This window comes from Myotis daubentonii, chromosome 14 (genome assembly GCF_963259705.1).
Source record: "Myotis daubentonii chromosome 14, mMyoDau2.1, whole genome shotgun sequence".
Taxonomy (NCBI): Eukaryota; Metazoa; Chordata; class Mammalia; order Chiroptera; family Vespertilionidae; genus Myotis; species Myotis daubentonii.
In genome coordinates, this window is record NC_081853.1 from 39,612,961 (window position 1) to 39,627,907 (window position 14,947).

A 14,947-nucleotide genomic window follows, 5' to 3' on the forward strand; every position below is an offset into this window, starting at 1 on the left:
CAAAAATTCCAAAACAACCTTGTGCATTAATCAAAATGGTTAACATTTTTTATTAAAAAAAAATACATGAACTTTAATTCTAGAGTCTTATCTCTCTCTGTGTCTGGCTCCAAGTATTTAACTGTTCTAGGAAAATGCCTCAGAGACCCATCTTATTTTCAGGGTTGTGTTCCTTCCTCATTAGTATGAGGAAACAGACAGCAGTAAAAAGACAAGTAATCGTGTTGTTTTTTTAAAAACTCGACTTGGTTAGCATAGGTGCCTCTGATTTATATTGCAATACAAATGAGATAACAATTTATAACATGACTAGAACTTTCTTAGGCTACTTCTTATAGACAGTTTTGTGGAAATCCCCATTTTATAAAATTTGGCTTAAAATACCAGGTTCGTGTGCCAGAAGCCTTAGTCTTTCAACCTATGAGACTGTTTTTTTGTTGTTTTGTTTTGTTTTGTTGTGTGTGTGTGTGTGTATGTGTGTGTGTGTGTGTGTGTGTGTGTGTTTGGTGTTGGGGGAAGGTTGAGAACAGATTCCTATAGATTAGGAGAGCAATGTCCTTCTTGATGCTCATAATTTTCTTCCTTTGGCTTTAACATATTTTTACCAACTTGATAGATTTGACTATCCCTTCTGCCTTTCTGGAATTTTCTCTAGCTCTAGTTTGAAAGGGTGTTTCACCATTTCAATGCCATTCCAACCAGTGGGCAAGTTCCGGCATCTCCACTGGGAATCGGTTAATTGATGTAGGTTGACACCCACAGGCCAATCCAAAAATTGTTCCCATTCCACTTCTAAAAGGACAGAGCCTTGGTGACTACCACCATTTATATTTTGGTCTTTAAATTGAGAAATGGAAAAATGAGTTCCAAACAGAGATAACCCATGTGGGAGCCTTTCTTAACCCAAGATAGCAGCTCTACCCACCATGTACATATATATTGTTAAAAGATGTGCCTTCTCAATGTAACAGAGACTTTTGCATTTTAAAGAGGAGTTAATGAATTAAGAATAAAGCTACCATATGACCCAACAATCCCACTCCTAGGTATACAACCGAAAACCTAAAAATCATTTATACGCAAAAATATATGCACCCAAATGTTCATTTCAGCATTATTCACGGTGGCCGAGACATGGAAACAGCCTAAGTGCCCTACGGTAGAGGACTGGATAAAGAATATGTGGTACATATACACAATGGAGTACTACTCAGCCATAAGAAAGGATGAAATAGCGTCATTTACAACATGAATGGACCTTGAGAACATTATGCTAAGTGAAATAAGTCAGATGGAAAAAGTTAAGAACCATATGATTTCATTCACATGTGGGATATAAACCTGAAATTTATGAACACAAAGCAGTGTGGTAGTTGGCGGGGGTTAAGGGAGAAGGGAGTCCTAATATGAGGTGACAGGAGAAGACGACTTTGGGTGGTGGAAACATAGTGTTATGTACAGATTTTGTAACTTGGAAATCCATACATAAACCTATGTGTTCATGTTGACCAATGTCACTCCAATAAAATTAAATTTAAAAAAAAAAGAGGAGTCAAGGAAACCCAAATAGCCATTAGTGATTGAAGTGTATAAGAATAGAAACATTTGGAGGCAAGTAAAAACTTTTCATCAAACTCTTTACAACAAACTCATCTCTTTAAATCAAACCTACCCCTTTGTTCTCTCTACTTACTATCTTTTTGCAAATGAAATGCATTCATTTCTTTATGGAAATTATGGCTTTAGGGATGCCAATCTGTGCTCTAATATCTGGGAACAAAAATTACACTCACCTGCTTCATTACTGCTCACTCCCTGATAGCTCCCCAAAAGAAGGGAATACGTTTTAAATTAATAGAGAAAAGATTAATGCTTTCCCTGTAAGTTGTACATCTAAATTAATAAAGCGACATAATCCAGCTCTTACTCTGGATATCAAAGAAGTGAAGATGACAAGTACTTCTTTTTCACCTGTAGTATGTTGTGACACAAAATTAAATGAATCAGAGAATCGAGGGGGTGAGAGAAGATTCAGCATCCAATAGACATTTTACTCAGCCACGTACACCTCGTGACAATATACAAAGATGACAGAGGCACTCAGCTTCAGAAAGTACACAGAGTTCTCAGGGAGGACAGCATGATGCATCTACCAATAACACCTGGGTAAGGGACAACGATGTTGTCATGGGAACTTGGAGAGAACATCATCATCCCTTAGAGAGTCACATAGGAACAGGCATCTCCCCAGATCCTATGTGTCTCATGGATGCAACCAGGTGTCATAAAGTCACTATGATCTGTTCTATTTGCTCACTGTAGCATTTTATATTTTTATCAGTCATGACCAGGAGAGTTTCCTCTAGCTAAGACTATCTATGATGATATGGATGCTTCCTGAACATTGCCATTTGAAGGAACTGGGAACCATGTACCAGCTCTTGTTTTAGACAGTAGTGTATTAAATGTACATCCATACATCACACAGGACTTTCATGTAAAATTTGAAGACCAGTGTTCTTATATTTTCAGATGTCAGCTTAGGGAAACCCCACTGACTTCCCCTGCTGCAAATAAACTAGCTGTTTGCAGGAGCTATCCCAAGGGGCCATTCAGAGGCCATTATTTCACTGGGAAGACTCTGTTAAAAAGAGTAATTGGTATCAATAACACTTACCTGTGTATGCAGAGGAGAGGTTACCCAGCCGTAACAAGCCCAGAATTACTTAAAACACTGCACTGCTTGGGATTTATGAGAATAAGGCCTGTCGGCAATAATGCCCTTATTGGGGCCTTCTCAATTCATTTGACATACCTTGTTGTGTACGCACCGTTCAATCAAATCTGCCATGCGGTCTCAGGCTAGAGTGCTGCACACTAGATGCAAACAATGCACGTCAGAAAGGTTCACTTCTCAACAAGGGTTATTGGGGACATGGCTTCGAATGCCTTTATGACTTGTGTGTTGCTTTAAAACAGTCACAGGACTGTTTCAAATGCAAACTCTGCAGTATAACTTGTGATAATTTTAGTGTCTGAAGGGTATTAAAAAAATGAGGGGAAACAATTGCCATCACATAGAAAGATGGATCATGCATGAATCAACGTGGCAGGGACATAGGTCAATAAACACAGGGTTAGACAAGGGAAGAAGCCCCAAAGAACAATGACGGCGACAGCAGCAGCAACAACAAGAACAACAACAACAACAACAAAGATCGTTGCTTAACCTGTTTTGTCAGAGCTGGTGTTGATGGTATTGGTAGTGATGGAGGTGAAGGTAGTCTTTGCGCTGTCCTTGGCAGTGACAGATTTCTGCTTATTTTTCATGGCTTCCAGTGCTTTGAGCTTCTTGGCATGTTTCGTGCCTTTGTAGTGGGCCGCAGCCTGGCTCTACAAAGGAGAACAAAATGAACCATGCAATCAGGCTCATTTCTAAACTAGCATTCTCTGTATTACTGCAAATACAGACTCCCTTTCAATAATCGGTACCATTCAAGCTAATTTTGGCCATGGCCAAACAGTAGGGTTCTATTTAGAATGATGCTAGAAAGCAATGGAAATTGAGTTCTAAAACCTCTGGTTGGAAGGGAGGAATATATATCGCTTCTCTTAAGAGGCATGTAGCTGAACACTAACCACATCAACAACATTTTCTTTGTGGAGTGGGAAAAAAATAAGAATTTTCACCTGTGCGGCCTTTGTTCTGCCACAGAAGATGCTGGGCTCCCAAGTAACAAGAGCCCTAGAAAGAAATAGCTCTCACCTTCTTGGCTTGGAAAATGTGTTCCTCTTTCTACAATGTGTCTTATTAATACAGTCCCCAACAGGTGTCTAGAAGAAAAGGTTCACATATAACAAGGAAGTGGGCACTCAGGAGGCTGAGATCGAAGCTTGAGAGTTCAAAAGCAAATGCATTGCCTAGGTCCAAATGGAGTACACAGAAGCTGGGTAATTTTCAGATTCTTTCTTTCGGCTTGCTTCCCATAGAGGGTGGCCTTAGAAATTCAAGGTAGAGGCATTCTTTCAACATATGAGTCTTTCAGGCCCCGGTCCATTGTCAGGAGGCTACAGTGTGTTCTGACTATGTAATGGGTCCAATGCAATTCATATATATATATATATATATATATATATATATATATATATATATTCCCAAGTTTATATTTTATTAAAACTATCTTTTTATGGTAGTGGAGAGACACATTCATTGAGATAGAAAATCATCTTAAAGATCTATATTTATTAATGTTTATTTATGGGGGGGGGAGCCTTGGTGGCTTGGGTAGACTGGGAATAAGCAGGGAAATTCTTAGATCTGAAGGATTCCCAGCTCAGAAACCTTTCAAAATGTCACCTCGCAAAGAAGCTATCTCAGCGGAGACCTCTGTCTCTTAGACTGCCCATTACTTCCAAAGGCTTATTTAAACCCAAGCTGGTTTGGCTCAGTGGATAGAGCATTGGCCTGAGGACTGAAGGGTCCCAGGTCAGATTCCGGTCAAGGGCACATGCCCGGTTACAGGCTTGGTTCCCAGTAAGGTACGTGCAGGAGGCAGCTGATCAATGATTCTCTCTCATCATTAATGTTTCTATCTCAATCTCCCTCTCCCTACCTCCCTGAAATCAACAGAATATATATTAAATAAATAAACTCAAGGTTCCATTTTGCAAGAAAAATAATAATCACACTGTCCTCTTCATCACAGCAACTGTGGTAGGTAGGGTGTTGCAGTATATATTTCTATAAATGATAAATAATTAATCTACACCTTCATTTGCATCATTCTGACAAGTATCCTCAAAGGACTAGGTACCCTTATTGAAAGAACACTGGACAAGGAAATCATATATTAGAAACAGTTTGAACAGAAAGGACACTCATGCATCAGTTACAAGTTTTCCAACAACACATAACATCAAAAGACATAGTGTGAGTCAAAATATGAAGTTAACACTGGCTATAGTTAATTGACAAACCAGCAATAGATTGGACTGGTTTGATTCTACATGGAGAATGCAACTTTGATGAACAGAGAGGTGTGTCCCTTTTTATTTCCTGCCTAGTTCTTCTTATTAATAAATAAAGTTCTTTAGACATATCTTTTGAGGACAATATGCTATAGTCAATTAAATCCACAATATAGTGGGTCATCTTCTCAAGACAACTGGCTACATACTTTTCCTACCCCTAGCATAGTAGTAAATGTTTTATATACAATACCTATTAAAGACAGTGTTTAAATTAACATTAATATCTACACATACATGTATAAAATATGCATTTTCAGTGGTATTTACAACCAAATAACACTTTGTTTTAGAATACCATAGGACCAGGAGAGTGTCACTATTTTGGAAAATAAGAAACACTCGAAAAGAACCCAACAAGAAAAAGAATACTTATACCCCCCAAATACTCTCCATACAGATACAACTAAGCCAATGATTCCCACCAGTGAAATGGCTCAGGGAGTTGTGGGAGAAGGAGATAACAAAATGACTAATAGTTGGTGTGTCCAATTGAGACACTGGATATATTAAAAGCAAAAGAAAACCAAAAAATAAAAAATGCACACTCATTTGTTAATTGAATAACAGCCCCAAAGCACCCTGATAATAATCATCTTAATTTTAAAATTATCTGATTAAAAGAAAGACAACTAAGCCTCCCTCAAATCTGAAAAAAAAACCAAAACACACCAATGATATAAAGGTTCAAAGTGGTATGGAGAACCCATGATGTGTAGGTTTTGGGGGAACGAAGGTGTACAGAATGCAGGTAGCACTAGAGGGGATCAATGTAATTGTGATGGTGCAGGTGTGTGTCGTGAGGTGGAAATGGACAGTTGGAAACCGAATGCAGATAACCCTTCTGGATATTATAAATTTTCTTTGTCATCCACCCTTATTTAATGTTTGTAGAATGTATTGGACTACTTTTAGGTCATATTAGTATTACTCTTTCTATGTATAGGAACCCCATAACTCTTGGTCCAACTGAATATGGGTGTGTTGTATAAAAGTGTATTCCTTGTATAAAAAAAATAAACCACAAAAAAAACCTAAAAAATAAAACAAAAACCAACTCAGCCAACTCTCATTACTCTTACTCCCCTTTCTGCCACTTCGCTGGACTGGATAGATTATGCAGCCATATCTAATCTTTCTGTGACTGTAACCTAAGTAAGAATCCTGCTGGGAGATTTTTTTTTAAAGCAACAGTTGGCCAGAGATGTCTCTGTGGGCCTCGTCTGGGCAGAGAGACGCTGGATGTAACGGAGCACACCACATTCCCTCCAAGGTTGTTTCCTGTTATTTATTAGCCAGTTTCGGAGTCAAGTCTTTCCCAGAAACCTGGGAACCGTCAGCCACAAGCAAACAATTATTTCTCCTCAGGAATGATTCCAAGGTTAAAGAAGTGTACTCCTTCATTATGGCACATTTCAGGATTTTGTATTTTAAAACTAGAAACAGAATCAGATGATCGGAGTACACACAGAAGTGAGCAGAACAATCAAAATTGGGCTGTGACAACTTACTTTTAAATGACAAGTGGAATACTGGGGAACCGTGTAATAAAAATCACTATTACTGACTTTGAACTAGCACATGACACCAGCAAATCTAACAAGTGGCAAGTGCTGACATTAAAGATCTGCACACACATTCCTGAAGAAAAGAATGATGCCACTTCAAATGTCACCACCACACCCTAGTCGTCAGTAGCCAGTCAGACTGTTCAGTCATCAACGTTTATCTTCAGAATTTCAAAATGTCTTCCAGTTTAAAAACAGTGGAAGTTCCAAAGTAGATAAAAATAACTGTCGAGTGGCTAACATTCAGGAGAAGTTTCATCCTTCTGAAACACACACACATACACACACATTTATTTTACTTATCTAAGAGGATTCTTTTTAAATCACTATTACTGTGAAACTCATAGGATATTTAATATTCATGTATTATTTTATTCCTTTAGCACCAATACCTGGTATACTGTTTGTTACTCACCATCTCTTTTATATAAAGGTGTCTTAATACATTTCTTTTTTATACTAGGAAGTGTATTGTAAGTATATGTATCTGGTTACCATAACCAATTAATTTTCATGAACACATCATTCCAAAAGGAAAAAGTGATCTTTGTTAGTTGATACCATGTAATTTTACCACATATCAAATTTATTAAAATATGAGAAAAATGAACAGTAGTTATTAAAGAAGTTGCCATGTTCTTTGAGGAGGGCAGAGATAACAGATGAGTGAGGGATTCTTTTTTTTAAATTATCTGATTTTGAATATTTTAGCTGAGATTGTTTGGAGATAAAGACAACAATGAAATGATAAAACATGATATAGTATCCTAAACTCTAAAACACTTATTTTAGATTTATATTTGAAGAAATATTTAAAAAAAATTAAAATTTTGATTAATCAGTATGTCATTTTCAGGTGGCATACACTTACTCAGGTCTAATGTTGAGGCAGTGGGCACAGGCTTCGCCATATGGATTAAGACACGTATGCATTCCATTTGGTCAGTGGCTAGTGAAATATTTTGAATATCACATTTGCATATACCAATAGAAGATCTCCAAGTCCTGATTCCATCTTAACCCCCTTTTTCTCCACTCTCAGCTTAACTGAACATTTCTATAAAGCATTAGTTCTCAAAGTGTGGTCTCCAGACCGGTAGCAGCAACAGAAGCTGGGAGCTTGTTAGAGATACAAATTCTCAACCTCCATCCCAGTCCTACTGAATCAGAAACGATGGAGATGGGGCTCAGCAATCCATGTTTACAAGCACTTCTGGTGATTCTGATGCAAACTAAAGTTTCAGAGCCACTCATCTTAATATTAGTGGATTTTCTACAAAGATGACCCCTTCTTCTATAAGTATCCAAAGTCTAGGTTTTTTTTTTAAGATTAATGCATAATTATTTGAAGACAGAACAGTTGCATGTGTCTAAATGTCAGCAACCTGCATTACCCAGAAAAATTATCAAAAGTTTATTTCCTTAAGAACAAGTCATAAAAAGAAGTAAAAAATAAAATAACTCAGATACATATGTAATTGGAAAATTTCTACCCAAGACAAATTAAATCAAAATAGTAAATCAACCTTGAAAACCTCCATACAATTCTAAAATCCCATGTAAGTGCTTTCCAAGTCCTTGTGACTTTCTCTTTGGAGTTTTTCTTTTTTTTACTTTTTCTCCCCAAGCTAATTATTATTGCAGCGTGACCGTTGGACCCCATTTTTTTTACCTCTCTACTGAATGCTCTGCCATTATCCTTTCTGTGGGGCTGGGGGAACCCCCAACCCTATGAGAATACAAGCAAAGCTAAGCCCTGTATCACAATTCTTATAGCATCACTATAACAAGCATCTAAGTCACTATTTTTATTTGCATTAAATGAATGTAGTGTTAGTCATATCCTGGTTCTTTCATTATGTACGTAGGGCTTTTTTATTGAGGAAAACTTCTCACCAGCAGGCAAATAAAAACCACTCCGGTAAGCCAAGAAGAGTGCCTTTTCTGTTACTCCACTTAAATGATTTGAAGGAGAAATGTACAGATAGAAGAGCTCATTGTTTTACATTTTCCTTACCGCTGTGACTACATGTACCTTTCAAATTCTCTTACACAATAGGGGAAGTGATGTAATATAGGTATTTTTATTCCTTAATTAAATGTCCCATGCAGAGTATTTATTAATTTATTTTAATTTTTGATTGTGTAGTTAATGCAGCAGTAGATGACTACATTATGAATAAAAATGAAAATTCACTGGCATTGAGACCCAAAGTAAAAAACATAATTCAATTATGAGTGTTCTCTCTGAGCTCAAGTGATGGATGCCTTGTTTTAAATGTAATGTGTCCCTGTCTTCTGCACTCTTCAATAGAGAAATGGACAGTGACAGTCATATGAATGGGAAAAAAATAGAATAAAGAAGATAATAGCGCCAAGAGTAAAATGCTTTTTATACACTACCACTACTCACTGAAACAAACAAAACAAAAACACCTAAATAAACAAAGGAGAGGCATGTCATCATTTTTCAGGTACATTAGGTAACTCTAACTTTTATTTTATAAGCAAAGAAAATATCCTGTTACTAAGTGCTTATGTGGTTGGAAAAAAAGAATCTAGATAGACTCAACTTTTCAAAGCTCTTCACCTCATCTACAAACATTCACGATTTTTAAACATTAAGCATTTAATGTTTTCAAGTATCTAATGTGAATGGTAAAGTAGGGAGTACTCATTTGAGTGAAAGAAGCTCATTTGAGAGGTTTTGCCTGGTTCCTGTTGTGAAACCATCTTTTTCTGTAAATTTGGAATCAAAACAGCTACCTCACTGACTTCTAATGTTGGGTCCCTCACTGGGGGACACAGGCTGGTAGTGGAGCTCTTGAAGCCAGTGTGCATGGTCTAGTTGAGCTAAAGGAATATTTGGACCTGGCTAAGTAGGCTCAATACTTTGGGGGGCTTTTTGTAAGCCTGAGACCTCACGTGAGTTTTAACTCCAGTGATATAATCACAAAAATGTCTTGTATGAAATTGAGATGTATTAGAAACAACAACACATTGTCTAACTACTTAATCAGTATTCAATATCCATCCCTTCACAATGCCCATAGCTTAATACTTTTCTCTGTGTGTGATTGTCATGTACCATTTAAAAGTTTGGAGGTAATTAGAAATGTTGAATTTAATTATGTCCGAGGGTCAATCTGTCATAGGTGTTGGTATCAGCAGCAGAGAAAAATGTCTTATTTTCTGGCATGAAGTGCATGCTTCCTCTATGTAACCCCCGCCTTCCTCCTCTAGGCAATCTACCTACCTCAAGTCCCCACCCCTCAGTCATAGTCACAAGGTCATTCTCTAGCAAGGAAATCTGCTTGTAGTGCAGATAAAGGATGGATGTATATCCCTTTTATTCTCTTAAGAAAAATACCCCGAGAAGAAATCATTTTTTAGCCTTTGTATGACTAGTTCTCTCTGCATAACACCTTATTTTGCTGACAGATGTCTATTAGCACATGTCACCTACTCCATGTAGTGTGGGGTATGTAGTGTTGGGTACCACTGATGTCACTGCCATAACAAGGGTTAAATGTCTGTTTCTTCTAAAAAAGAGAGTGACTCTATCAATAGACAGGGAAAGACCTAATGCTCCTTGTCATTGCGTCCCCTAAGTCCTAATCTAGATCTCTAAACAAGTGCCTAGGAAATGCACTTGAATTAGCTTCACATTTTTACTTCAATATGGAAATATGCATATGGTGTCTCAAAGGATTTTACATGTGAACAGGGTTCGACTTAATTCCCTGCCATTCTCTGGCACTTTGCCTTATCTGTTGAACACACTTCAGGGAGTTTTTATGGCACTTAATGCTGGAAAAGCATCTGGCACAAACACAAACTATTATTTTTTTCTCCAGGAGAAACTTATCACCAACTGCAAATTGTGCTATTTATATGGGAGCGCTCTTTGCAAAGGAATAATATGGAGATTGTTTCACTTTTTTTAAAATTCTGATGAATAACTACTAAGATTTTATTTAATCTGGGAAATGCAATGAGTAATTCCAGTGATGACTCTGCATTTTAAGATTTATTTAACACAGAATTCTTTTAAATACATAGATAGGCATTTGCAGTATTCAAGTGCTATTTCTCTGTTTATACCACTTAACTCTCACAATGGAATATTTATGTTCTAAAACAATATAGGCAAATTAATTCTGACATCATTAGCCCATTTTCCTCCCTACAAACCCATGTAATAATATATATATACCTTGTATTTGCTGAAGAAAAGCACCTTCCATTAGGGGAAAATTAATAAATTCCTTATTTCTCCATAAGTCAGAGAAGGACTTCCTTCTATAGGTTTGTAGCATTTCTAATTTCTAATTCATACATCTGAGAATTGTTACAATTGTTCCCTTAGTGAACTTGTCCCAAAGATCACCTCTAAAATATGCAATTGTTAGTGAGAGTCTTTGGGTCCACAAAATAATGGTTGATATTTGAGCCAGATGTTTTGTCAGTGTTAAGCACCATAACAATTTTCTGAAGCACTTTGGGTGCACTGGGAGTAAGATATCACACATAACCTTAAGAACTTAGACTAACAGGCAGAATTCACCTTTATTTCCATCCTTTTTCTCTTCATTCATTCACCAAGGACTGACTGACCTGTGGCCAGATGCTATTGCAATTAAGGGATAGAGAAATAGTCAGACTGATAAATTAAACTAAATCCACAAGTTTGTTCTATTAAAAAAATACTATAAGCAAAGTAAAAAAGGTTTGAAAAATGCAAAAAAAAAAACTATTTGCAAGTCCCATTGCAAAGGGGTTAAACTTCACATTACTAATTTTTCTCTACCTTGGGCCCATGCTTTAGACACCATTACTAGCACCATTTGATCTGAGGGTTCACCCATTTAAGTTATTTCAATACAAGCTCCAATAAATGAATGAAGTGCCAAATAAAGGATGGAAAACTATGTGAACCTTGTTTCTATCTTGAAATGTGAAGCCTTCAGACACCAGGAAGTATCACTGGGCACAAGTCAGCTCTAGCAGAGAGCCTTGTAGGCTTGGATAAGGGGGGTTATGCTCTTTAATCTCTTTTCAAATGGAAGGCTGCTCAAAGGTTTTTAAGAAATACAGAAACATACATATGTTTAAATTTTAATGAGATCACTCAGCCAGGGACGACTGGGCTGGATGGGAGGAGAGGGGCAAAAATGGGATGGAGCAAAGGGTTGGATTATTATCGTGATGGTCCAAAGAAGGGATGTCCACAGCTAAGAACGTGATGACGAGAAAGAAAACAGAGAAAGGATAGTACACACGTTTGATTAATAGGTGAATTAAAAATGTCAAGAATAGAGAGAATTGATGGTGAATTTTGAGGGGTGTTCTCACAGCTTTCTGCTTCTTCCAAATGCATGACTGGATGGAGGCTCTGTCTTCTAGAATTTTTGACATTCAAAGAGGTCCAAATGTATGGGGAGAAGACATGAGTTGGGTTAGGGTATGTTGAGTTCAAGGACTCTTTAAAACATCGAAGAAACAGGGGCTCTGAAATTAATTATTTGATGTGGAGCTTAGCGTGAAGTCTAGGCTGTAGCTAAATTGGGGAGTTATCAGCAACAGATGGCAACCCAAGCTACTGGGAAGTGCCATTTGAAAGGCAAATAAAATATGTTTTTCTTGTTTTACCACTGAAACACAATCCTTAATCAGCTGCTACGTTTGAGTGAATGAACTAAGACTCCAACTGACAGTGTAGAAGACAACATATTTTTAAATTCTTCATTGAGCTAAAGTATACTTCACAGTTTAGCCTAAAAAAAAAAGTCTTTTCTTAAAGTGCTTGAAAATCTTCAAGTTTCAGCCACGGAATGAATCACCTCCTTTTCATCCTCACACCAAAATAAGTTAACTGGAAAGAAAGGATCAATTTCTTCTGACATATAGAATATCATATCTTAGCATTTGGTCTCTGGAGGCTGAATTCACAAGGATAAAGGTTCTATCATCAGATCCGTGATATCAGGATCGGTAAACTCTTTTCGTAGGAGGCTACAATGAGGTGGCCTCCAAACCTAGCAGGGGGCTGTTCTCTCAGTTAAAATTGTAGTGGATGGAATCAGCCATTTACAGGAAACTTATTATTATAGGGTAGGTCAAAAGCAACAAGGCAGGATGAGAGTAGTAATTGAGGGCTGACTAAATATAAAAGAGAGCTGTGCTTAATGAATATTATTAACATGTCTGAAGTAAGACTGTCTTAGTTGAATAGGTTACACCCTGTCATCCAGAAAAAGGGGAATTTAAAGATTTAGGTCATATAGATTTCTTTCTCTCCCCTTGATAAATAAAGGAGGGGAGAAAAACCTAATGGCATCTGTCTCTATTATGAGCAAAGGATAAAGGGTTTATTTTGTAAATAATATTTTTAAAAGCTTTTGTAAGTGTATCCCTGGCTGATGTGGCTCAGTTGGTTGAGAGTATTCTCCCATGCACCAGAAGGTCACCAGTTCCATTCCTACCAGTCAGGGCACATGCCTAGGTTGCAGGCTCAATGTGCAGAAGGCAGCCAATCAATGTTTCTCTCACTCTCTCCCTCTCCCTCTCTCTCTCTCTCTTTAAAATAAATAACATATTTTTTTAAAAAAATTATAAGTGTAAAATGTAAAAGTCTCAGTGACTATAAAAAGTAACTGGCTTCCCTATCTGAAGTAAAAAGCTGCAACTCAGTGAGATTACTAAGATTCCAATCCATTTATTTTTCCATATTTTCAAATGTTAATTTTCAAATTTTAAACAGACTTTTAAAGTCAGTGCTTTGGGGGATGGCTTCATTTGAAATGTTTTCCCAATAGTTTTTGCAATTAACACTAAAAAAAGTTAAAGAAAGTTTTCTCTAAGAATTATTAAAACTTTGACTTAGTAAATATTAAGAAGTTTCTAACCATAGGATTTTCCATGATATTATCTGAATCCCTACATTGCTTGAATTTACCAGGGTCAAAATAAGTTAACAAAATTAATGAACATCTATATTTACATGACAAGTGAAAGTATTTTGAATTCAATCTTAAGTACAGGAGTTGTCCAAGCTATGCTTGTTAATATCACTGCTTCCACCGCTTAAACCAGCAAGTGATTGCCCCCTGGGCATATATTAACAATTTAATTTTTGCAGACAAGTGCACAAATATGATTAGCTTTTGCAAATTGCTCTTTATTCTGTTACTGGTAAGTAATTTTTTATATTATTACAGTGTAAACAGATGCTATTTTCCACTACATACTCCGCTGTAATGAGCTAAGTTAATGTGTTAAGATAACAAAAGAACTTCAAGAATAATTCAATGATTCAAGCTTCATGGGAACCAAGAGCAAAATCAAGAACAAAGTTTGCAAAATGATTCCAACATTTAGTTTTCAACAAGGAATTATGGAGACCCTTGAGGTTGTTTATTCAAAGCTGTGCTTTCACGTCCTACAAAAAAATCTTTCCAAAAGTTCCACAGCTTCCTCTGGTCATTCTGCTCTCATTTCCTGAAACTCCCACTATTAGTGCCACACATTTAGGTTAAAAATTAGATGTACTTGTTTGTTTATCTGTTCATTTAAATATTGATATGTTCAACACACACTTATGCTGTGGGGCATTACAACAGATTGGCATCGCAGGAAATGGCACTAGAAAAGAAGATATAGAACATGGGAAATAAGATAAAAACCTGAAGAATCCGGTATCATGAAAGCCAAGCGAAATAATAGCTTGTGGAAGGGAATGGTTTTCACTATTCACTGCTGCTGCCACATCAGGTAAAAGGAAAGCATAGAATGTCCATTGCAGTTATGGGATAGAGAACAAGTATGTTGTTGGTGATTGTAATACAGGACATGATAATTTAATACTTAATCAATTAATTAGAACAATGGATCTTTGGAAAGGTAGGCATAAATGAAAGATCTGAATGCTTGGACATGGAGTTGCCAAATCAGGTGGCCTCCATCTGACACTGTCATTCTGAACTGAGCACTGTTGCCTTACTTAATTCTACTAATATATATTTCCATATTATAGATGGAATTCTGGAAACAGACCTGCATTTTGATTCTATCATTTGTAAAAGCAGAAAAATGAGTTAATATTTTTTAATAACATCAATGAGTTATCTTAAAATATCTTTACTTTTTTCAGGAAGTGCATCAACTAGAAAGTTTAAATAAAGAGAAGGAATCATGTAAAATGACCTATAAACAAATCATCTAGTATTAATCCTTGCAGACCTTCAAGGATTTTATTCTGTCACTAGGGGCATAGTAGGTGCTCAATATCTATTTGTTGAACGATAATTATATATTATTATGCAAAAAGTAAAATCACACTTTTTACTGTC

At 36.7% G+C, this 14,947-nt stretch overlaps 1 protein-coding gene across 4 annotated transcripts in view; it reads right to left on the reverse strand.

The window, feature by feature from the left end:
* The window catches only part of ZNF385D (zinc finger protein 385D), a 718,409-nt gene that overhangs the window by 76,752 nt on the left and 626,710 nt on the right, over window positions 1-14,947 (reverse strand). For all 4 annotated transcript variants that reach the window (XM_059664070.1, XM_059664069.1, XM_059664072.1 and 1 more), the window contains one exon: window positions 3,231-3,393. In XM_059664070.1, the coding sequence (XP_059520053.1) occupies window positions 3,231-3,393 (163 nt within the window). The remainder of the gene's footprint in view (window positions 1-3,230; window positions 3,394-14,947) is intronic.